Here is a 20,143-nt window from a genome sequence, read left to right on the forward strand (position 1 = left end):
GGGGGGGGGGCGCTGATGTTGCTTTGCAGCACCTGCACCCCTCCCGAAACGCCACCATTTCCCCCCCCCCCTCCCCCGACCGCCGGAGCTCCGGGCCCCCAAGGGTTAACGGGCGGCCGGGGAGGGCTGGGCGCACCTTTGGGGCTGGATATTAATAACGCGGCGGGGAGGGACGGGAGGCGAACGGGGAGGGTGGGGGGGGAAGCCTCGCCCGGCCCCCCCGGAGCTGCGCAGGCGATGCCCGCTCGTCCCGGGTCCCCCCCGCTCCCCGCCGCCGGGACGCCGAGCCGGGACTGAGCCGCCGGGACGCCGCGGACGAGGGGCGGCATGGCCGGGGGGGGCCGCGGGGGCGGCTCGGACTCCCGCGGGGGACCCCACGGTGCTGGGTAAGCTCCTGATTTCTGCTTTAACCCTCGCGGACCCCCCCGTCCCGCAGCCCCGCGGACATCCGGAGCTCCTGCGGGGAAACTGAGGCACGCGGTGCCCCCCGCGCTGCCGGCGGGGTCTGGGCATCACCCAGCCGGCATCACCCGAGCCTCGGCGGGGTTCGGATGCTCCCAACACCCCCCCGGAGCGGCGGCACCGCGACCCCCCGGCCCTTCCCCTGTTCTACTGGGGGGTCCCAGTGTCGGGGGCTGCCGGTGACCACCCGCGACCCTCCGGTCCCCGCGGGAGCTGCGTGGCGGGACGGAACCGGCTCTGCCGGGGGATTCCCCGACACGGGGATGGGACCCCGGCACCTCCCCGGCACCTCCCCCGCACCACCCGCACCCCCCCGCGCCCCGCGGACCCCCCCCGGCACCTCCCACATCCCCGAGATGGGCGCTTTGGGGTGCTCCAGGATGGGGCGCTTTGGGCCGTGGGGGGCCCCCCGCTGCCCCCCGCCCTGCTCGCCCCACGGCGGGGCCGGATCCGGATCGGGGAGAGACGCGGAGCCCCAGCGTGCAGGTCTGGTCCTGCCCCGGCAGGCAGCGATCCCGGCCCGGCGCCCGCCGCGGGGCCCTGGGGGCGGCGGGGCCGTCACCCGTCCCGGGGCAGCGTGGGCACGTGTGGGGGACACGGCGTCACCCACCCGGGGTCGCCCACCCGGGGTCGCCCACCCAGCATCACCCATTCGGTGTCCCCCACCCGCGTGCCCCCGCCGGTGGCACCAGGCCCCGCATCCCCTCCCTGGGGACCCTCGCGCTGGCTCTGGGCTGCCCCCACCTCACCCCCTTCCCCCTCGCTGGGGTCCCCGGGGGGCTCGGCGGTGGCCCCACCTCGGCGGGGGTGCTGGGCCGGGGGACACCCCAGTGCCACCCCCCTGTCCCTGGGGACAGTGGGCTCAGGGCTTTCTGCTCCGCAGGTGCCGGCGGCTGTGGCGGCTGCTGCTGCTGGCCTGGCTCAGCCTGGTGGGCACGGCACAGGTGAGGGGGTTGGGGGCACAGGTGAGGGGGTTGGGGGGCACAGGTGAGGGATTGCTTCACCCCCGGGCTGCTTCACCCCGCCCCCATTGCTGACCGTCACCTTTCTCGCGCAGGACCCAGCCCTGGGGACACCAGCGAGAGTCCCGGAGCCCCCAGCCCCTGCTCGGCCCCGGGGGACCTGGGGGTCCTGGGGACCCTGGAGCTCCTGCTCCAGCTCGTGTGGGGACGGCGTCGCCCTGCGCAGCCGGAGGTGCCTGCGGTGAGTGGGGCACGGGGCAGCACAGACCCCCCCGGGATGTCCCCGGGCCCACGGCAGCTCCCAAACCCCGCGTGGCTCCCAAATCCCACGGCACCGCTCTGCCACCACCTCGCACGCGTCCCCCTGGGCCCTCGGCACCACCCAGAGCCTGGCGACCCCATCCTGGGCTGCAGAGGGACCCTGTGGGACATGGAGGTCCCCACTCCTCTTCTGCTGCCCTGTGGGGACGTGTCCCTCCCAGCCCTGGGCTGGCTCGGTGGCATCGTGGCCCTGGGGTGGGGGGTCCCTGTGGGGGACACGGGGGGGACACGTGCTGTCACTGTGACCCCAGGACCAGCGAGGAGCAGCCGTGCTCGGGCGACCCGCGGCAGTACCGGCTCTGCCAGCTCCAGGTGAGCGCCGGGAGCGCCACGGCACCGACGTGGCTGTCCCCGGTCCCCGTGCTGGCCCCTGGGCTCCATCCTGGTGCTCCCGCAGGGCTGCCCCAGCGGCTCCGTGCCCTTCCGGGCCATGCAGTGCTCCCTCTACGACAACCGGCCCGTCCTGGGCACGTCTGCCCGCTACCGCTGGGTGCCCTTCCACGGAGGTGAGTCCCGGGGTGGTGACGGCGTCACCGGGGCTCCGCGGTTGTCCCCGGCATCACCCCAATCCCCTCCCACCCTGCTCTGGCAGCCCCCAACCTCTGCGACCTCAACTGCCTGGCCGAGGGGCACAACTTCTACTACAGCTTTGGCCGGGTGCTGGACGGCACCCGCTGCAGCCCCGGCTCCCCGGACCTGTGCGTCGGCGGGCGCTGCCTGGTGGGTGCACACGGGGCCGGGACCCCCGGGACCCTCGGGACCCCCAGCCTCGAGCCCCAGCGCTGAGGGGGTGTCTGGGCTCCCCGCAGAGCGTGGGCTGTGATGGGATCCTGGGCTCGGGCGCTCGCCCTGACACCTGCGGCCACTGCGGCAGCGGCCACGGCTCGTGCGTCCTCGTGCACCGGCTGTTCCAGGGCACGGACCCCTCCTCCGGTGAATGAACCATTGCCCCGGCCCCCTCCATGGGTGAATGCTTTGGCTCTTGGCTCCCCTGTCCTCCTGTCCGTGTCCCCAAGGCATCACCTGGGTCCCTCATCGTCCCATCCCTTCTCCGACTCCCGCATCCAGAGAGTCATTGTCCCCAGTCTCTCCCCGTCCCCAACACGCAGGGACAGCCCCATCACTTGGGGGGATTTACCTCATTGCAGAGGGTGTCACTCCTGGGGTGGGTGGGGGGTCTCTTGTGTCCCCACGGGTGTTCAGGGACACTGGGGGCACTCAGAGTCCCTGTGCCCACATGTCCCTGATGTCCCAGCACGTGGGGCCCAGCTGGGTTAATGCCCAGACCCAGATCCCCTCTGTCCTCTCCCGCCCCGTCCCCCGTGGTGTCCCCTCAGACCCTGCCCAGGCTCTGCCCTGACTCTGCCCCACCCCCCAGGATATTTGGGATACGTGAATGTGACCAAGATCCCGGCCGGGGCCACCCACATCAAGGTGACGGACAAGAGCCGCAACTACCTGGGTAGGACATGAACTGCCCCCCTCCCAGTCAGTCCCAGTCCGTCCCAGTCTATCCCAGCTGGCCCAGGCTGGTGCCAGCTGTGTGTGAGGGTAGGGCAGGGCAGGGCAGGGCAGGGCAGGGGTGGCCGTGTCACGCCGTGTTGTCCCATGTTTGTCCCATGTCGTGCCGTGCCGCTCCTCCCTCGGATGCTGTTTTGAGCATCGCGGGGTCAGTGAACTCGCAAGCGCTCGGGGCAATTTTCCAGAGGCCGCGGCCGCGCGTTTTGGGAAGGGCTGAGCTGGATCGGGGCCAGACCGGCCACTGCAGCACCAGGACAGGGATCTCCGTCCCCATCCCCCCGTCCCCTTCCTGACGCAGCTGGAGCCGCTTCCCCCATCCCAGCCAGCATTTGGGGGCTCGGGGGTGGGTTTGCACACCAGGGTTTGGCTGCGGCTCGGGCCCGAAGCCAAGATCCTACAGGAACACAGATTCCCGGAGCCCCGTGCGCGGCTCCCCGGCCCACGCTGCCCTCCCACGCCGGGAGAGGCCTCCGGTGGGGACCCGGGCGGGGGTCCCGGGGGCCGTGTGGGGCTGGGTTTGCCAGAGCCGCTCCCTCCCGCAGCGCTGATGGCGAGTGATGGGCGCTACGTCCTCAACGGGGACTGGGCCATCACCTGGCCGGGGCCCTACGAGGCCGCGGGCACCCTCCTGACCTACAGCCGGGCCCCCGACGGCACCGAGAGCCTGGAGGCGCCCGGACCCACCCACGAGGACCTGCACGTGATGGTGAGGGCAGGGGGGACACGGGGGTCGGGACAGCCACCCCCGGCCCCCATCGCTCCCCTCAGCCCTGCCCCGTGTCCCCCTCCCAGGTGCTGCTGCAAGAGCCCAACCCTGGCATCGAGTACCAGTTCTGGCTGCCCCGCGGGCACCCCCAGCTCGGCCGCAGTGACACGAGCCCCCTGCGGCAGCCCCAGCCCCGGGGGGCCGGCAGCCCCCCGCCCCCGGAGCCCCCGCTCACCCCGGCCCCCGCGCCGCCCCCACAGCCCGGGGCTTTTGCCACGGAGCCACCACTGAGAAGCCCCCCTGGCTGGAGCCAGGACGGGGCTGCCACAGGTACCTTCTCGGGGGTCCCCACAGCCCCCCAAACCCCTGCTGGGATGATCCTGGGCTGCCCAGAGGGAGGAATGAGATGGGGACCCTAAAAAGGGCCCTAAAAGCCCTCGCCAGGACTCTCCGGAGCTGCTGTGACCCTCTCTGGGGTCTGGACCCGCAATCCCCCCTCCCAAAGTTGCATGAGGGGGTTTGGGGGGTCAGGAGTCTCCTGTGCCCCCTAAATTGCTGCAGCTTTATCCCCGCAGGGCGCTGCGGGAGGTGCCGCCCGCCCAAGGGACGCTCCCAGCGCATCCGGCACTTCTGCCAGAGCGACTTCGGTGAGCGCCGGGGCGGGAGGGGCTCAAGAGGATGCCGGGGCTTGGACAGGGCTGAGGACACAGCCAGGGACAATGGCAGGAGCGGGAAGGGGCTCAGGGTGATGCCAGGGGCGGTGCTGGGGACGGGAACGTGCTCACGGTGATGCCAGAGGCAATGGAAAGGGGCGCAGAATGATGCCAGGGGTGATGTCAGGGATGCGAAGGGGCTTAGGGTGATCTTGGTGATGAGAAGCGCCTCAGGGCGCTGCCGGAGGGGCTCAGGGTGCCCGATCTTCACCCTCCGCAGTATTCCACGGCCGGATCCTGGCGCGGCGCGTGGTGGGGCAGGAGACGCGCTACGAGGTGGAGGTGAAGGAGCCGTACCGGCGCCGCTTCCCGCTGGTGTCCCGGGAGTACCTGTGGGTGCCCAACACCTGCGGGTGCCCCCCGCTGCGGGAGGGCGGCGAGTACCTGCTGATGGCGCGTCGCCACGTGAACCGCGAGCACACCCTGAACCGCATCCTGCTGCAGGACGACGGCTACGCCCGGCCCTGGACGCCCCGCGAGGCCCGGCTGGTGCGGGAAGCAGCCCGGCACTGCCCCCACCCCCGGCCACCCTGAGCCCTCCCCGGTGCCACCGCCCCCAGGACGGGACCCCGAGGGCGAACCGGGTGCTGCTGCCGGGCACCGAACCCTTCCCGTGGCCCCCCCCCCGCCATGGACCCCCATCCATCTCTCCGTCCTTGGGGTCCACGCGGCAGCGGGGGGTGGAGGGGGGTGGTAATTTATTATTTTTGCAGAAAATAAATTGTTTATCCCCTCGCTGGCCGCGTGTCCCTTCCTGGCTGGCGACGGCCCAGGGGGTCCTCCCACCTCGGGAGGGGAGGACATGGGCAGGGGGGTCTCCTCCTTGTCCCTCCGCTTCAGGGGGTCCCCTCTGTGTCCCCATGGCCAGGGGGGTCTCCTCTTTGTCCCTCTGCTTCAGGGGGTCCCCTCTGTGTCCCCATGGCCAGGGGGTCTCCTCCGTGTCCCCGCGCTGAGCCCCAGGAGCAGCTCCCATCCGGTGGCGTGTCCCCGTCCCCGATGGCCGCGTGCCAGGCTCTGCCTGCCGGGGTCGGGGACCTCCCGCTTATCTCCCTTCCGGCGGAGCCGAGCGTGTCCCCCGCCTCTGACAGAGCCCCTCCGCCCGTAACCCAACCCTGGGGCTGCTGGGGGCCACCGCGGGGCCCCTGTGGGGACAGGATGTGGCCGGGGGGCACTGGGGCACCCTGGGGGGCTTCGCCCGCTCGGGGCTCCCTTGAGGTGGGTTTGGAGCTGGTGCCAGAGGAGGCTGAGACCTCTCAGCTCGTGTGGCTGGGGACTGTCCCCAAACTGGGGTCCCGATGGAGGTTCAGGGGTGGGTGCCCTGGGGTGCCCCGAGTGGCAGCTGCCAGCCCAGGAGGGTCCTTGTCACATCGGGTGACACCGCCAGGGGCCAGAGCTGAGCCCTGGGACCAGCTGGGGAGCCAAGAACTGAGCCCCAGCTGGTCCCAGTAAAGTCTAAGTGATTCCCAGTGCTCCGGCGTGATTGGGGCTGGAAAGGTGCCTCCACCCTATAAAAGCGCTCCCTCCCACCCTACGGCTAATTTGGGGTTGCTGGGGGGGGCAGGGTAGACGGGATCCCAGCCATGGCGGGTTTGGGGGCCACCCCACGCACGAAGAAACCCTCCAGGGAGGACCAGGGGCTCTCGACCCCCGGGGCTGGGGCTCGCGGCCGGGCCAAGAGCCGGCAGAGAGAGGGGGAGCAGGGGGAGAACGTCCCGCAGGGGTGGGCGCGGGTCCCCTGCTCCCCCACCACCCCCGGGAAGGGGCGGCTGGTCCGGCGGGGACCCGAGGAGTGTCACAGCCCCGGGGGAAGGGGTGAGCGCGTCCCTACCCGGGAAATCCCAGCTTGGGGCAGGGCTCTGCCCTGGCTGTGCTGACAGGACCCCTCTGCCCCACAGAACCTGCGAGCCTCACATCCCTGCCCTGCCCCGGGGGCTCCTATTTCTCGGGGCTCCCCGAAGTTGAGCATCAGGACCCTGCTGTGCCCTCAGCCCCCAGCCTGTGAGTGTGAGGGGGGGTCTCCAGAGCCCCCCAGTATGTCTGGGGGGGAGGGGGGGTGGTCCAACAGCCTCCCAGCAGTGCTGACCCTCTGCCTTCCCCGCTGCCAGGCCAATCCCTGGGACCGTGACCCCTGGCAGGGGTGGTTCCCGGAAGATCCGGAGCAAGTTGGAGCACACCCTGGTCCTGGAGCTGGTGAGCTGGGGGGGGTCTGGGGGGGCTCTGCAGCCCCTGGGGCTGGGGACTGACCCTGTCCCTGTCCACAGGATGGGACCCTGCTCTACTCCTCTCTACTCGCCCGTGGGCAGCGCGACGCCACGGCCACCTTCACCACGGACTTCCAGGCAGGTTCCTACAAGGTGGGTGCCTTGGGGTGGGGACAGTGGGTCTGGGGGGTGCTGGGGAGCTGTGGTTTGGGGCCGTGGATGATGTGGCTCTTCACTGCCATCCCATGGGGCCTCTGTGCCAATGTCCCTTGTAGCTGAAGGGGAAGGGGCCCTAAAATCCCAGTGGTGAGGGTGGCTGAGGGATCCTGCTGAGGGCACTGAACCCCCCTTGGGGCTCACCTTGGTGCCAGGATGAGAGTTACTGGTGGTTTTCCAAGAGGCTGTTTCCTCCCAGGTCCACGTGAAGCTGCGTCCACATGTGCAGGAGTTCTTGGAGAGCCTTTCCAAGACCTACGAGGTACCCGGAGCCCCTGGGGTCTGGGGGGTGACACTGCCTGGGGGTTGGGGGGGACCTGGGCAGCCATGCAGGGACCTTCACCCTCTCTCTGCCAGATCTTCATCTACACCACTGCGAAGCAGGACTACGCCAAGAAGCTCCTGGAGGTGCTGGACCCCAAGAAGAAGCTGATCAGGTGATGGTGCTGGTGGTGCCCTGCTGGGGACCCCCTGTGTGACAGGGCGGGGTCCCCATGGCTCTGTCTCTCCCCCCAGGCACTGCCTCTCCCAGTCAGACTGTGTCTGCTCCCAGGGCTGCTACTGGAAAGACCTGACCTGCCTGGGCAGGGACCTGGCAAAGACGGTGGCCCTGGACCACACCATGCAGGGTTTCCCTGCCCAGGTATGGCTCCAGGGGGGGAATTTATGTGTCCCAATCCCTGGGAGCTCCGTGGCTGTGCGGGATCCAACCTTCTCCCTGTCCCCCCAGGCTGCCAACTGGATCTCGGTGCCACGGTGGTCTGGGGACCCTCAGGACGAGGAGTTGCTGCGCCTCATCCCAGTGCTGGCACAGCTGGCCCAGGCGGTAGGATGTGGGCATGGGGACAGGGAGGGGACAGCAGCTCTGGGCACAGCCATCCCCTACCCCGTCTCTCCCTGTGCAGGAGGACGTGCGCCCCGAGATCCAGCGGCACTTCCAGCCCTGCCAGCTGCCCACTGATGATTAGGCCAGCCTGGAGGAGCAGGATGGGGAAAACCACCCAGAGAGGCCGTGGGGAAGTTGAGCTCAGGTGCATCCAGCATCTCATCCCATGGAACTGGGCTGGATGGTTGTCCCAGGACTCTCCCGTGGTGTTTGCAGGGATCCCAGCTCATCCTTGGGGGCTGGGGGTCCCTCTAAGGAGAGCCCCTGCCTTTGGAGACGAGGCTCCATCCTGGCTCCCTCCTGTCCCTGCTCTGTAAGGTCCAGCCAAGGTTTTTCACGGGTCATTATAAGCTTGGAGAAAGCTCTGGCTCTCTGCCTTAATTCCCAAAACCCTTCAGCTGAGCAAACACACTGTGCTGGGGATGGCATATCCGGGGCGGGGGGGACACAAACCACCTCCCCCGTGTCCCAGGGCAGTCCAGTGTCCTGGCACGGGGCCGGTGCCCCCGGGAGGGCCCCAGCTGGCAGCTCTCCCTGTCCCATCCCTGCCCGGTGCCACGGGTGCCACGTGCCGGGGCGCAGCTGCCACTGTGCCTCTGCCAGTGCTCGTGGGACACAGAGTGGCCGGGGCTGCAGCCACCTTGGGACCCTTTTTTTTAAGGCCTGAAGCTGCTGGTGAACAGGAACTGGGGACTTTGGAGGGGGTCTGGGTTGGCCTCTGCTGCTCCCGCTCTGCTGGAAGCCACACGGGCTTGTGGCCGAGCTCCTGTTGTGGCCACACGGGTGCAGCTTTTTGGGGACACGTCACATCCCGTCCCTCTGTGCCTGGGAAAGGGCACAGGGCTCCCGGCCCCTCTGGGAATGTCTCTGTGCCCAGGGGCTGTGGGAGGGCCACAGCTGGACACAGGGTGGGACCATCCCAGGCCCTGCTGGAAAGGGGAATCACCCTTCGGAGAGAGCGGCTGGAAAGGCAACAACCGGTTTATTTGGGAAGCCAGGCACGATCCCCGCTCAGTGCCGGGCTGTCCGTGCAGCCCAGGCTGGTGTCACTCTGCCCTCCTGGCCTGGGGACAGCACAAAGCTCCCTTGCCAGTGCGAAGGACCATGCGGTACGTGGGGTACAGCACCCCTGCCAGCACCAGGCTGCTGCAGGCCAGGACGGTGACAACCACGAGGTCCCTGCGCGTCCCCACCGGCTTGGGGGAGCCCTGAGCAGGGTGGGGGCAGGTGTGTGTGGTGTCCTGGAAGGTGCGGCCGGAGGGACAGGATGTGCAGTTGTTCGCCGAGGCGCCCTGGCAGGTGTAGCAGGAGGGGTGGCAGCGGGCACAGACACGGGTGGTGTCCCTGGGGGTGGCACTCCGGGCCCGGCCGTAGTAGCGTGGGGGGCAGTAGGACAGGCAGGAGCCCTGGTGGGTGTACAGGGAGCTGCCACAGTCTGTGGAGAGAGGCTGGGGTGAGACCCTGGGGACCAGAGCGGTGTCACTGTCCCCCCCAAAGCCTCGCTCACCCTCACAGTCTCCCAGCTCGTCCCTCCTGAGGCACTCGTCCGTGGCAGTGGCTGCGGAGCGCCGGGCTGGCATGTCCTCATCCGTGCCATGCAGGTGCAGGATGAAGCTGCTCAGCTGGCCTGGGGACAGGAAGGGACAGGGGGCTGCCAGGTGAGGGATATGGGGCTGGAAGCTTTGGGGTTGTGTCCTGCTCCCGGCCCTGTGCTGGCCAGGGACACCCTCAGAGCCAACACAGGGTCCTGTGGAAAAGGAGGGCTCACGGCCAGGAGGGAGAAGCCAACAAATTGCTCATCCAAGTGGGGGAAGGAAGAATGACCAGGCACAGGGTGACCCCAGTAAAAATGGGGTTCACCCCCATGGGGCACCCACCTGTGTTACGGTCATCACCCCTGTTCTCCAGCCGGAGCGTCCAGATCCCCTTGGGATTCTCGTCCCAGAAGTGTGTGGACATGAAGGTCCAGTCCTTGTAGCCCTCCTGGCTGGTGTCGTAGGGGCTGGAGGAGGAGAGCAGAGCTGGGAGTGCCAGCCCAGGGGGCTGGAGGGGCAGGTTGTGACCTGAAGGGTCACCCTGTTCTTGCTCTGAGCGGGCACTCCCACGTGGCAGGGGTCCAGAGGAGTTTTGGGTACAGTGAGCCCCTTTTTGGGAATCTCCTGGCCCCGTCCTTACCGCACGGTCACCAGAGTGGACGTGGTCCCCATGGGGCTGCTCAGAGCCACCACCAGGTCCCCCCTGCGGCTGTAGCTCAGGGACAGCTGGACCTGGACGTGCTCCAGGGAGCGGATGCTCTGGGAGCAGGAGGAGGCATCCGTGGAGATGGTGAGCCTGGAGCCGATGTCCCTGTCGGGGACAAGCTGGAGGTGAGGCCATGCCATGGGCATCCTGCCCTCCTCTGTGGCCTCCAAGACGCTGTGCAGCACAGATCACTTTTTGGTTCCCTGTGCCTGTAGTGGGCACAGCAAGTCCTGACCTGGGGTCCCTGTCCCTTACCTGGGGACCTGAACGGCCTGGACTGAACACTTCTCCTGAGGCCGAGTCCCTGCCCACGTCGTGGCCGCCTGCACCAGCAGCCCCGCGTCCAGCAGCCCGTAGCCGTAGTAGTGGCTCACTGGGACACAGGTGCCACCCAAGAGAGGGACCCGTGAGCCCCTTAGTGCCACCAGGGCATGGAGGGCTGCTGCAAGGTGTTTGAGGAGCTGAGCCCTGCACTCACCCCTGCGCCTGACGCCGTTCTCAGCCCAGTCCTCTGCCTGCAGGTGAGCGGGTTTGGAGGCCCTGATGATGAGGTGCTGCAGGTCACGCCAGGTCAGGGCTGGGCTGCAAGCAAGGAGGAGGTGGGGACAGAGGTCTGGCATGGTTTTTAAGGGTGAGATTTGGCTTCTCTGGGGTGGGTAGAGCAACTGTCTGAGTCCAAGCTGGTCCCCCTATGACCTTCAGTGCCAAAATAGGAGCAAAAAGGCCTCCAGAGGACAACCCTCCTCCTGCTCTCCCCTGGCCCTGGAGGAAGACCACAGCTCTGCACCCCCAACCTCCCTGCTGTCCCCCCCCTTCCTCATCCCTGGTGGGGCACCAGCTCTCCCTGGGGACGGTCCCTGTGTCTCAGTGTCACCTACTTGGCCTCCAGTGCCAGGGCCACCATCCCCGCGGCCAGCGGGGCTGAGGCGGAGGTGCCGGTGTGTTTGTCCGTGCAGCGGTGGTGCAGGTCAGTGGTCACCTGGGGGGACAGAGGGGTCTCAGCACTGTTCCCAAGAAAGCTGCCAGGAGCTGGGTACCTTCAGGAAATGCTCCTTTCAGGTTCCTTTGGGCTTCTTGGGCTCTACACAGACACTTTATTACCCAAGTTAAGGAGAGCTGGGACGAGCCCAGCCCGTGCTGGGATGTGTCTGCCCCGGAGCTGCTGCTCTGGCAGGGCTGTTGGGACACTCACAATCTGCACCTTGCTGGTGGTCCTGCTGCTGTAGGTGGTGGTGAGGATGGCGGGGCAGCTCTCGCTGTAGCGGGGCCGGTGCCCGTCCCCCAGGACGCTGCCCACTGACACCGTGTAGATGCTGTTGGTGTACCCATCGCAGTTGCAGTTGTCATAGTTGGTGCCACCGTTGCCCGAGGCCCAGATGAAGATGGAGCCAAGCCCACCCCGTCCCTGTTGAAGAGCAGAGGGGGGGTGAGCAGGGTGTCCTGGTGTCCCTGTGGTCCCCGAGGCCAGGGCTGGGCTTACTTGGCTGACCCCTCTCTGGAAAGCGGCTGCAGCCAGGACACCCGGCCCGTCCACTGTCCGGCCATCGTCCTCGGGGCCCCAGCTGGCGCTGTAGATGTGGATGTACTGGGGCTGCAGGCTCAGGGCCTGAGCCTCCACTATGTCCATGATGGAACCGTCCAGCATCCGCACGCCTGAGGGCCGGCACCGGGAGCAGCCGTGGCCGAGAGGCGGCAGCACCCGGGAGAGGCCGCGGTGGCTCCGAGGGGACGGGAGCCACCCACGTGCCACACCAAGGGAAGGGCCTGGGGGCACCTTGCCAGGTCCCCCTGGCCCCCCACAGCCTTGAGCAGTTTTCACATGACCCTGCCCTAAGGAGATCAGGCCCCCGTGGGCCTGTGCTGCTGCCATGAGCTGGTTTCCAAAGCTCCTCGTTAAGCCTTTTGTAATTAAGCCCAGGGAGTGCTCCCAGCTTTTAAGCGCCTTTGCCACCCTCACTTCCACAGCGGAGCCTGAGCTGGCCCTGCTGGGTGTTGGGGTGAGCATTAAACCCCTGGGGAGCACCAAGACTGATGTGGGATAACACTGCAGCACCCTGAACCCCCCCAGAGCAGCCCCAGCTGGGCTCCTGTGTTTCCCCCAGGGGTGCTGGAGCTGATTTCCAGCTTCCCTCCCACGGGAGCAAAGTCTCACCTCCGATTTTGGCATTGTAGGCGACGCCTGCGCCGCAGATTCTGTTGTTGGCCACAGCTGCCACTTCCCCTGCGCAGCATGTCCCGTGCCTGGTGGGGGGACAGAGTGACCCTGTGAGGGGTGTGGGGGCCTGGGACAGCCTTGGCTCCCCCAGGAGATGAACCCCCCCAGCGCGGGGAGCTGGGCAGAACCCACCAGTTCTTGTCCCCGTCTCCGTATCGGGGCTGGGGATCGGGGTCGTTGCTGTTGAAGTCGTAACTTGCCAGCGGGTCCTGTTACAGAGTGAGGCACCAGCGTGAGCCAAAGGGCCCGGGCAGGGCTGTGACAGCTTGGCACAGGCGCCTGGCACTGAGCCCGGCGCTGGCACCACCGAGGGCCCCGCCTGCCAGCCCCAGGGGGGACAGCGGGGCCCCTTCGTGCCCAACTGCACTGGGAGCTGGAGCTAAATCGAGTCCTGAGAGGGAAAGGAGCAGCAGGAGCGGCTGGGGGAGCTGGGGAAGGGGCTCAGCCTGGAGAAAAGGAGGCTCGGGGGGACATTCCCAATCTCCACAAATCCCTGACAGGAGGGGACAGCGGGGGAGGGTTGGGCTCTGCTCCCAGGGAACAACAGGATTAGAGGGAACAGCCCCAAGCTGTGCCAGGTGGGACATCGTGGGAATTTCCTCATGGAAAGGGTGCTCAGGGGTTGCAAAGGGGCTGCCCAGGGAGGTCTGGAGTCCCCATCCCTGGAGGTGCCCAAGGAATTCCTGGAGGCGGCACTCAGAACAAGGTGGGCATCGGGCACAGCTGGGACTCGGTGATCCCAGAGCTCTTTTCCAACCTCAGTGACTCTGAGCTTCTGCAAAAAGGGCTGAAAGCAGCACAACTTTGCTGTTTCCCCTGACACAGCCCAGCGTGGCGAGTCACCTGAGGGTGACCCTCGCTGGCCACGCAGCCAGGAGAGAGGAACCACAACCCACAGAAACGGTGGTGTCATAAACACCCAGGATTTGCCTTTCCTTCCCCGTGGAGCACAGGAAGGGTTTACCAGCTTTACTGGCTTTGCAGCTTGCTGTAATTACACCTATTCGGGGGGCTCCAGCACGTGCACAAGTTCTAACATTTCCTCAGGGTGAGATTTCACTGCGGGAGACTCCAAACCTTGGATCCAGCCCTGGAGAGGCTGAGCTCCCACCACACAGTCCCGGGGCTGGGGTGAAGGCGTTAATTCCCACCCTCCCTCGGATCCTGCCCACCCACCCTGAAGGAGCTGGTTCCTGGACACCCCCCCATAGTTACGTAGTTGGCAGCCAGGTCGGGATGATCCTTCTCCAGCCCATCATCCAGGACAGTCAGCACCACCCCCAGCCCTGTGTAGCCTCTGCTCCAAGCCGTGAGGATGTTCAGGTCGGGATGGATGTCGTTGTTCTGGAAAACAGATTAAATTCGTTCGGCAGCCCGAGGTGACCTTCGAGGACTTCTGCTGCCTCATCACTGCCAGCATTAGCCTGGTTTATCCATTGGGGAGGCACTGGGAAGAGCATTGCCAGCGGGTCAGGGAGGGATCTTGCCCCTCTGCTCAGCCCTGGGAGGCACATCTGGGCTGCTGTGCCCAGCTCTGGGCTCCTCAGGACGTGGAGAGTGACAAAGTTGAGGAAGGGATTGGAGCATCCCCCTGACAAGGAGAGGCTGAGGGAGCTGGGGCTGTTCAGCCTCGAGAGGGGCCCTCAGCCCTGGGTGTCCCTGTGTGCAGGGAGGGCTCTGAGGAACAGGCAGGGACTGATCCCAGGGAAATCCACCTGGACAGGAGGAAGAACTTCTCTGCTCCGCAGTGCCCGAGCCCTGAACAGAGAGCAGAGAGGCTGTGCAGTCTCCCCCCTGGGGATATCCCAGAACTATCCAGACACAATCCTGTGCAACGTACTCTGGGCTGGCCCTGCTGGAGCAGGGAGGTGGCACCAGATGGCCCACTGTGGTCCCTTCCATCCCGTGATTTGGGTGAGGATTAGAAGGGGAAGCAGCCCGGTCTCACCATGTACCACTGCTTGGGGAACCAGGGGTCCGTGGGCACCACGCTGGTGCCTCTCTTCGAGCGCCTCTTCACCGTCTGCTGCTCAAACCACAGGACCTGGGCGAGGAGCAGCTCTGTGGGTGCCAAGCAGCGCCTGCCCACAGCTGTCCCACAGCTGCCTGTGCCCTCCTGCCTACCTGGGGGTCCCTGGTGAGCCGCATGTGCCACCCCCAGTGCCTGCTCAGGGCTCTCTGCCTGGTGCCGCGGTGTCTGAAGTGATAATAGGGCTCTCCCTCCATCACCTGCGGGCACAAAGAGCTGCTGTGAGTCTTTCTAGGGGACACCAGTGCCAGCCCCATGCGGGCTGTGGAAGTCGGAAGGGTGAATTTGATGTGAGCTGTAGTGCAGGACAAGCAGAAAGTGTCACTTGGAGACAGAATGGAGCCCTGACATGGGGGTGTGTTCCCTTGGGGGTCCCTCGCTCACCCCTGCATGTTCAGAAGCAGAGTGCTGTGAGGGTGGGGGAACACTGGCACAGATTCCCAGATTCCCAGGAAATGTTCGAGGCCGGGTTGGACGGGGCTTGGAGCAACCTGGTCTAGTGGAAGGTGTCCCTGCCCACTGGACAAGTGAAGGGGACAAACAATGGCGACACAGGGCGGGTACGAGCAAAAAGGTCGGACCCGGGGCACACGAGGTGGGCTGGGCCCGCCTTCCCCCGCCCAGGCCGCACCTGGCCTAGACAGAGCAGCCCGTGCCGGCGGGCCAGGGCCCGGGCGTCCCGCAGCCCCGCCGCCACCCGCACGGCCCAGCTGCTCAGGTAGACGCGGGGCTTGGCGGGGCTCGGGGAAGCGGTGGCAGCCACCACGAGCAGCGCGAACAGCACCGGGAACAGCGACAGCACCGGGCCGGGCCTGGGCCAAGCCGCCATGAGGCCGCGCCGCCGCTGCGCGCGTTGCCGTGGCAACGGCGTCGGCCCCGCCCCTCCGCATGGCCTCGCCTGATTGGCCTGCCTTGATCCCCCCGCCTTCTCATTGGCCACGCCCCAGCGTTAACCCCGCCCCTCCGCCCTGCTGGCCCCGCCCCCCGCCTGGCCCCGCCCCGCCCTCTCGTTGGCCACGCCCCCACCGGCCGCTCTGACCGGGGCGCGGGGTCGGTCCGGGGCCGCTCCGGGGCCACCGCCGCCGCCTTCATCATCGCCACCGCCGCCATGGGCTCGATGCAGCAGCGCCTGCAGCGCTTCCTCCACAGCCCCGGCCCGATCGGCGACCTGCTGGGTCAATTAGAAGCCCGTACCGGCGTTCAACGGCTCTACCTGGCCACAGGTGCGACCGGTACCGCGGGGCCTCCCCGGTCTTCCCGTTCTGTCCCCTTCTCTCCTGTATCCTGAGGCGCCTTGGCAGCCCCTCACCGTGGCTCTGGGCTCAGCACGGGGGCACGGGGAGGGCAGGCAGGGCAGGGGAGGTTGGGGGTGCGGAGCGGGGCCGTGCTGGGAGGGGGCTGGGGGTGCCGGGGGTGACACCGCTGTCACCGCACCGTCCTCACCTTCGGCAGGCGCGAAATCCCGAAACCCCCAAAACCTGCAGGATTCGAGGGTCAGAGGTGTTAGACAGACCCTCGAGACCCCTGGCCCCTGACAGAGGGGGGTGCCCGTTCTGGGTGAGCCCCCAGGTCGTGGTGTGTCAGACCCGCACTGGGGATGGGAGCTCGCCCCTGTGTTCCACAGGTGGGACTGTGGGGATCCGGCCTTTAACCGGATCCCAGTTGTTCATTAATGAGGAACCAGCCGGATTCTTCCCAGGGATCCTCCTCCTGGCACGCCGTGCCCCCTCTCCTCTGACCCTCAGCCTTGTGCCCTCTCTGCCAACTTAAACGGGCCTTGTCTGCATGTTCCAATTTGAGATTTCGTATCGAACCTCCCAGGAGGGGCTTCCCTGTTTCCTGTGTCCCTCCAGGCCTTTGGCCTCCACGTGTGGTTTCCTGGCCCTTCACCTGCCAGCAGGGCTGGTTTTCCCACTCTGAGGGGGAAAAGTGTCGGTGAAGGAGCACGTGCTGCTGTGCAGGATGTGGTGCCACTCAGGTGTCTTCCAAGCAAAATAATCCTGGGGATTTGGTCAGGCTTGGCCGTGATGGACTTTCGGAGTAGGACAGGAGTGGATGCACCAAAAAGTGATGGTTCCACCTTCTGGATCTCTGTCCTGGAAAGGAGAAGCTGCTGCTAAACTAAAAATTCCCAATTGCTCCCTCCCAAGGCTCTGGAGCAATCCTTAATTTGTGTTTGAACCCATGGGCTGGGGTTTGGAGCAACCTCTGTGGCCTCTGGGCAGCACCATGCTCCCTCAGCGGAGCCTTTCCCTCGGTTTTTGCTGTTACATAAATTTCTCTGGGGGTTAAAATCCTGTGAAATCCCTTCTAAGGCTCTTGGGGAATGAAACCCAGCACTGCCTGGGCCCGCCTGCCCTCCTTGGAGGGACGTTTGGGATTGCTCCAAAGCCACGTTGCTCCTGCCCGTCTCCCGGGAAGGACCCGGAGCTGTGGGTGCCCCGGATCGGGGCCGGAGCTCAGCCCAGGAATGCTGCAGTGAGCAGAGCAGGGATAATCCCCAGCAAGGACTTTCCTCTAATTCACCAGCACAGACAGGTTAATTCCCAGCTTTCCTGCTGCTGATGGAGGAGTTTGTTCCAGAGCTGGGGAGAAGCTGCTGGGCTGGACAAATTGCTCCATGCTGTGTATCCCTGAGGTTTTCCTGCCCTCTGCGCCCCGCTGCGAGCGAGGCTCTGCCGTGGTTTCCACCTCAAGATCTCCCTGTGCCACCTTCCCCATCCGGGCTCTCTCCCAGCTCTGCTGCTCCAACCTCCCGCGAGTGTCCGAGCGCTGGGCAGGCTCCAGGCCACCAAACCCTCTGGCTCACATTTAATTTAACGATCCAATTGAGTAGCAGGGAAGCTGGATTGGATTGCCGCTCCCAGGGGAGCCAACCCTTCCTCCGCCGGCGGCTGCTCAGCCACGGGGAGCGCCCGCGGGAGGAGCCGCGATCCCGGGCGGCTGATCCGGGAGCAGGGCTCGTCCTTGAGCGGGAGATCTGGGAATGCCGAGAGGCTCCGGGCCCCGCGCGCGGGGGAGACGAGCAGGGCCTTGACTTTGGACCATGGGTGCGTTGTCAGCGTCTCCCGTTCCTGCCGCCCTGGCCCCGCTCCAGGGGCAAAAGTGCTGCGAGATTGGGGTGGTAAAGTCCCATCCGGGGCCAGGGGAGGGGGCGAACGGTGGCAGGAGCAGGTCACGGGTCCCTCGGGGAGGAGCGGACTCTGCCACGTGCCTCGTTACACCGAGCGGTGTCGTGGAATTAATTGGGGGTGGTTGTTACCTCCTGGCACGTGCCCGTGGCCACTCTGGGATGAGAATCCCGCTCTCCCAGGTGACAGCAGGTACGAGCCCGTCCTCTGTCCCCCGCAGGTTCCGTGGCTTTCCTGGGGCTGTACCTCATGTTCGGCTATGGCGCTTCCCTGATCTGCAACATCATCGGCTTCGTCTACCCCGCCTACGTCTCGTAAGTACCTGTCCCGGCACCAGGAGAGCGTTCCCTGCCCTTAGCTGAGGGTCTCCCTGCTCCGTGAAGAGGCAATCATGGCTGGGAAGCTCTCGAGACTTTCCTGGAAAGGCTGGGATTGTGCCAGCTCGGGGGCAGGAGTGCCCGGCGGGCAGGTTCCCTCCAGGGTTTGGAGGATTTGGGAAGGTGGAGCCCATCCCAGGACTGCAGCAGCCATGTCCTTCCCCTCTCCTGCCGCAGCATCAAAGCCATCGAGAGCAGCAGCAAGGAGGATGACACCCTGTGGCTCACGTACTGGGTGGTCTACGGCGTCTTCAGCGTCGCGGAGTTCTTCTCCGACCTTTTCCTCTACTGGTTCCCCTTCTACTACGTCGGGAAGGTAACGGCTGTGCCGGGCTCCTCTCACCCCATGGCTGAACAGGGAGGAGCTGAGTGTGGTGGGCTCCGACCCCTTAGCAGGGCGCTGGTGGGGCTGCAACCGGCTCAGATCCTGTGAGCTCCAGCATTGGGCGCTGCTGTTGGACCAGGCTGGGGGGCACTGGAGCAGCTGAGCCCCTCCTGTCCCCGCAGTGCCTGTTCCTGGTGTGGTGCATGGCCCCCGTGCCCTGGAACGGCTCCCACATCATCTACCACAGCTTCATCCGGCCCTGCTTCCTCAAGCACCACCAGACCGTGGACTACATGATGGGTGACATCGGCGCCAAGGCCCTGGACGCGGCCTCCGTTGTCACCCGAGAAGGTAACTCAGGTCCCCCTGTTGTCCGGGTTTTCCCAGCGCAGGGGCGTGAGCAGCTCGGTTTAATTACCAGCAAGTGATTATTTCTCCGTGCCCATGGGCCGTGCTGCCGCAGCCCCGTGCCAGGAGCCCCGGGGGAGGGTCACAGTCCCCTCTCTAACCTCTCTCTCCTCTCTGCGCCGCACGGTCCAGTCCTGCAGTCTTTGGCCAACAGCAGAGCCCGGCTGGCGGCCGGGGTGGCCCCGCAGCCCAGCCTGTCCGTATGTAACGAGCCGCGGCTCCCGGTGCCGCCTCGGGGGGACGGGGCCGGGCCGTGCCAGGCGCCCGCCGCATCTTTCGTGTCCGCCGTGGCACCGCTCCCGCAGCCACCGGCGCGGCTCCCGCACAACCGGCCCTTTCTCCCGTGGCGTGGGTAGAGCAGGCGCTTCCCTCCCGCTTCTCCGTAGCCAGACCCCATCCGTGTGTCCATCCATTGTCCATCCATTGTCCATCCGTGTGTCCATCCATTGTCCATCCCTGTGTCCATCCCTGGGTCCACGTGCTCCTCAGCGCTGCTGCAGACCTGGGGCTCCCCTCCGGAGCCCCCCACGTGCGGGGAGGGCAGGGCCGGCTGTCACCCCCGTGCTCAGCGGGACAGGGAGGGAACGGGACGCTAACGCGGGGCCGGGCCGGGCAGTGCCCCAGGACACCGGTCACTGCCCCGGGGACGGGCACTAACGCCATCCGTGTCTCCGCAGGCGCCAGAGCAACCCTGACCCTGGCAGAGTTAGTGGAGAAGGCGAAGTAAGAGGCGCATCGGTGCCTCTGGCTGATACCGGCACTACAGCCCCGGTACTGGGACCGGTACCGGTACCCGCGGCCCCAGTACCGGCACCACGCTCCCAATACTGGTACCGGCAACCCTCGTTCTGGCACCGAATTCCCCCATACCGGCACTACAGACGCCAGTACCGGCACCATGGCCCGGTACTGGTACCGGCATCCCCCGTTCTGGCACCGAAACCCCCCATACAGACGCCGGTACCGGCACCGTGGCCCTGTTACCGGTACCGGCCACCCCAGGCTGTACCCGTCCGGGATCCCGAGTTTCTCCAGCCCCAGTCTGTTGTTCCCCCGTTCCCGCAATAAACCCCGGTGCCCACGAAGCGCCGCTCCCGCGTGTTCCGTGACACCGCGCGGCGCCTTTAAGAGCGGCGTGGGGGCGGAGCTTTGGAGAATGGGTGGGGCTCCCGCCGATGACGTAAATGGGCGTGGCGGAAGTGCGGCCGGACGGTGGCCGGAACGGGGAGGGTCGGTCCGCCGGTCCGTCTGCGGTACCGGGGGGTCGGTCTGTCCGGTGGGAGGGATCGGGGGCTCCGTCTGTGTGTCCGGGGGGCGGAGGGAGCCGGTTGGTCTGTGCGGGGGTGGGGCTGTGTCTGTCTGTCCAGCGGCGGGAGGGGGGGAAAGGAGAGGTCTGTCCGTCTGTCTGTCTGTCCAAAGGGCGGGAGGA

At 66.7% G+C, this 20,143-nt stretch overlaps 5 protein-coding genes across 13 annotated transcripts in view; 4 read left to right on the forward strand and 1 right to left on the reverse strand.

The window, feature by feature from the left end:
• The first annotated feature begins 194 nt into the window (after window positions 1-194).
• Window positions 195-5,304, forward strand: ADAMTSL5 (ADAMTS like 5). Of its 2 annotated transcripts, none has more exons than XM_042030198.1 (12): window positions 195-386; window positions 1,346-1,406; window positions 1,520-1,665; window positions 1,997-2,057; window positions 2,143-2,251; window positions 2,338-2,465; window positions 2,555-2,678; window positions 3,124-3,207; window positions 3,809-3,972; window positions 4,059-4,302; window positions 4,534-4,619; window positions 4,906-5,060. In XM_042030198.1, the coding sequence occupies exons 1-12, from the start codon at window positions 328-330 to the stop codon at window positions 4,969-4,971; spliced, it is 1,332 nt and encodes a 443-aa protein (XP_041886132.1). In that variant the 5' UTR covers window positions 195-327; the 3' UTR covers window positions 4,972-5,060. The 2 variants fall into 2 exon arrangements, with proteins under 2 accessions (XP_041886132.1, XP_041886048.1); XM_042030114.1 differs by having other exon boundaries at window positions 196-386; window positions 4,548-4,619; window positions 4,906-5,304.
• A 961-nt stretch (window positions 5,305-6,265) lies between these two features.
• LOC121664790 (CTD small phosphatase-like protein 2) lies at window positions 6,266-8,337 on the forward strand. The gene is made up of 9 exons (XM_042028384.1): window positions 6,266-6,497; window positions 6,581-6,683; window positions 6,791-6,875; window positions 6,947-7,039; window positions 7,302-7,364; window positions 7,460-7,539; window positions 7,619-7,745; window positions 7,833-7,928; window positions 8,008-8,337. The coding sequence occupies exons 1-9, from the start codon at window positions 6,266-6,268 to the stop codon at window positions 8,068-8,070; spliced, it is 942 nt and encodes a 313-aa protein (XP_041884318.1). The 3' UTR covers window positions 8,071-8,337.
• Window positions 8,338-8,951: 614 nt separating this feature from the next.
• PCSK4 (proprotein convertase subtilisin/kexin type 4) lies at window positions 8,952-15,325 on the reverse strand. The gene is made up of 15 exons (XM_042030328.1): window positions 15,105-15,325; window positions 14,569-14,673; window positions 14,393-14,488; window positions 13,660-13,788; window positions 12,577-12,653; window positions 12,382-12,470; window positions 11,710-11,882; window positions 11,422-11,634; window positions 11,108-11,208; window positions 10,708-10,811; window positions 10,485-10,602; window positions 10,164-10,334; window positions 9,866-9,990; window positions 9,496-9,615; window positions 8,952-9,423 (listed from the first exon to the last, which is right to left on the reverse strand). Exons 1-15 carry the CDS (start codon window positions 15,300-15,302, stop codon window positions 9,035-9,037), a joined length of 2,208 nt encoding a protein of 735 aa, XP_041886262.1. The 5' UTR covers window positions 15,303-15,325; the 3' UTR covers window positions 8,952-9,034.
• Window positions 15,326-15,475: 150 nt separating this feature from the next.
• Window positions 15,476-19,799, forward strand: REEP6 (receptor accessory protein 6). Of its 3 annotated transcripts, none has more exons than XM_042031276.1 (6): window positions 15,476-15,696; window positions 17,825-17,918; window positions 18,159-18,297; window positions 18,489-18,657; window positions 18,847-18,914; window positions 19,392-19,799. In XM_042031276.1, exons 1-6 carry the CDS (start codon window positions 15,582-15,584, stop codon window positions 19,407-19,409), a joined length of 603 nt encoding a protein of 200 aa, XP_041887210.1. In that variant the 5' UTR covers window positions 15,476-15,581; the 3' UTR covers window positions 19,410-19,799. The 3 variants fall into 3 exon arrangements, with proteins under 3 accessions (XP_041887210.1, XP_041887298.1, XP_041887380.1); XM_042031446.1 differs by lacking the exon at window positions 15,476-15,696 and adding an exon at window positions 17,043-17,523; XM_042031364.1 differs by lacking the exon at window positions 18,847-18,914.
• An 81-nt stretch (window positions 19,800-19,880) lies between these two features.
• CUNH19orf25 (chromosome unknown C19orf25 homolog) overlaps window positions 19,881-20,143 on the forward strand; it is a 1,827-nt gene continuing 1,564 nt past the window's right edge. Inside the window, exon 1 of one of the 6 annotated variants that reach the window (XM_042031719.1) lies at window positions 19,881-19,956. The gene's annotated coding sequence lies outside the window, so the exon portion shown is untranslated. Of the gene's footprint in view, window positions 19,978-20,024; window positions 20,042-20,143 lie in introns of those variants that run through there. The other 5 variants (XM_042031957.1, XM_042032047.1, XM_042031807.1 and 2 more) reach the window with 5 other exon arrangements.

This window comes from Corvus kubaryi, unplaced genomic scaffold (assembly GCF_017639235.1).
Source record: "Corvus kubaryi isolate FWS band 111438036 unplaced genomic scaffold, C.kubaryi_AGA036_p1.0 121, whole genome shotgun sequence".
In the NCBI taxonomy this organism is placed as follows: Eukaryota; Metazoa; Chordata; class Aves; order Passeriformes; family Corvidae; genus Corvus; species Corvus kubaryi.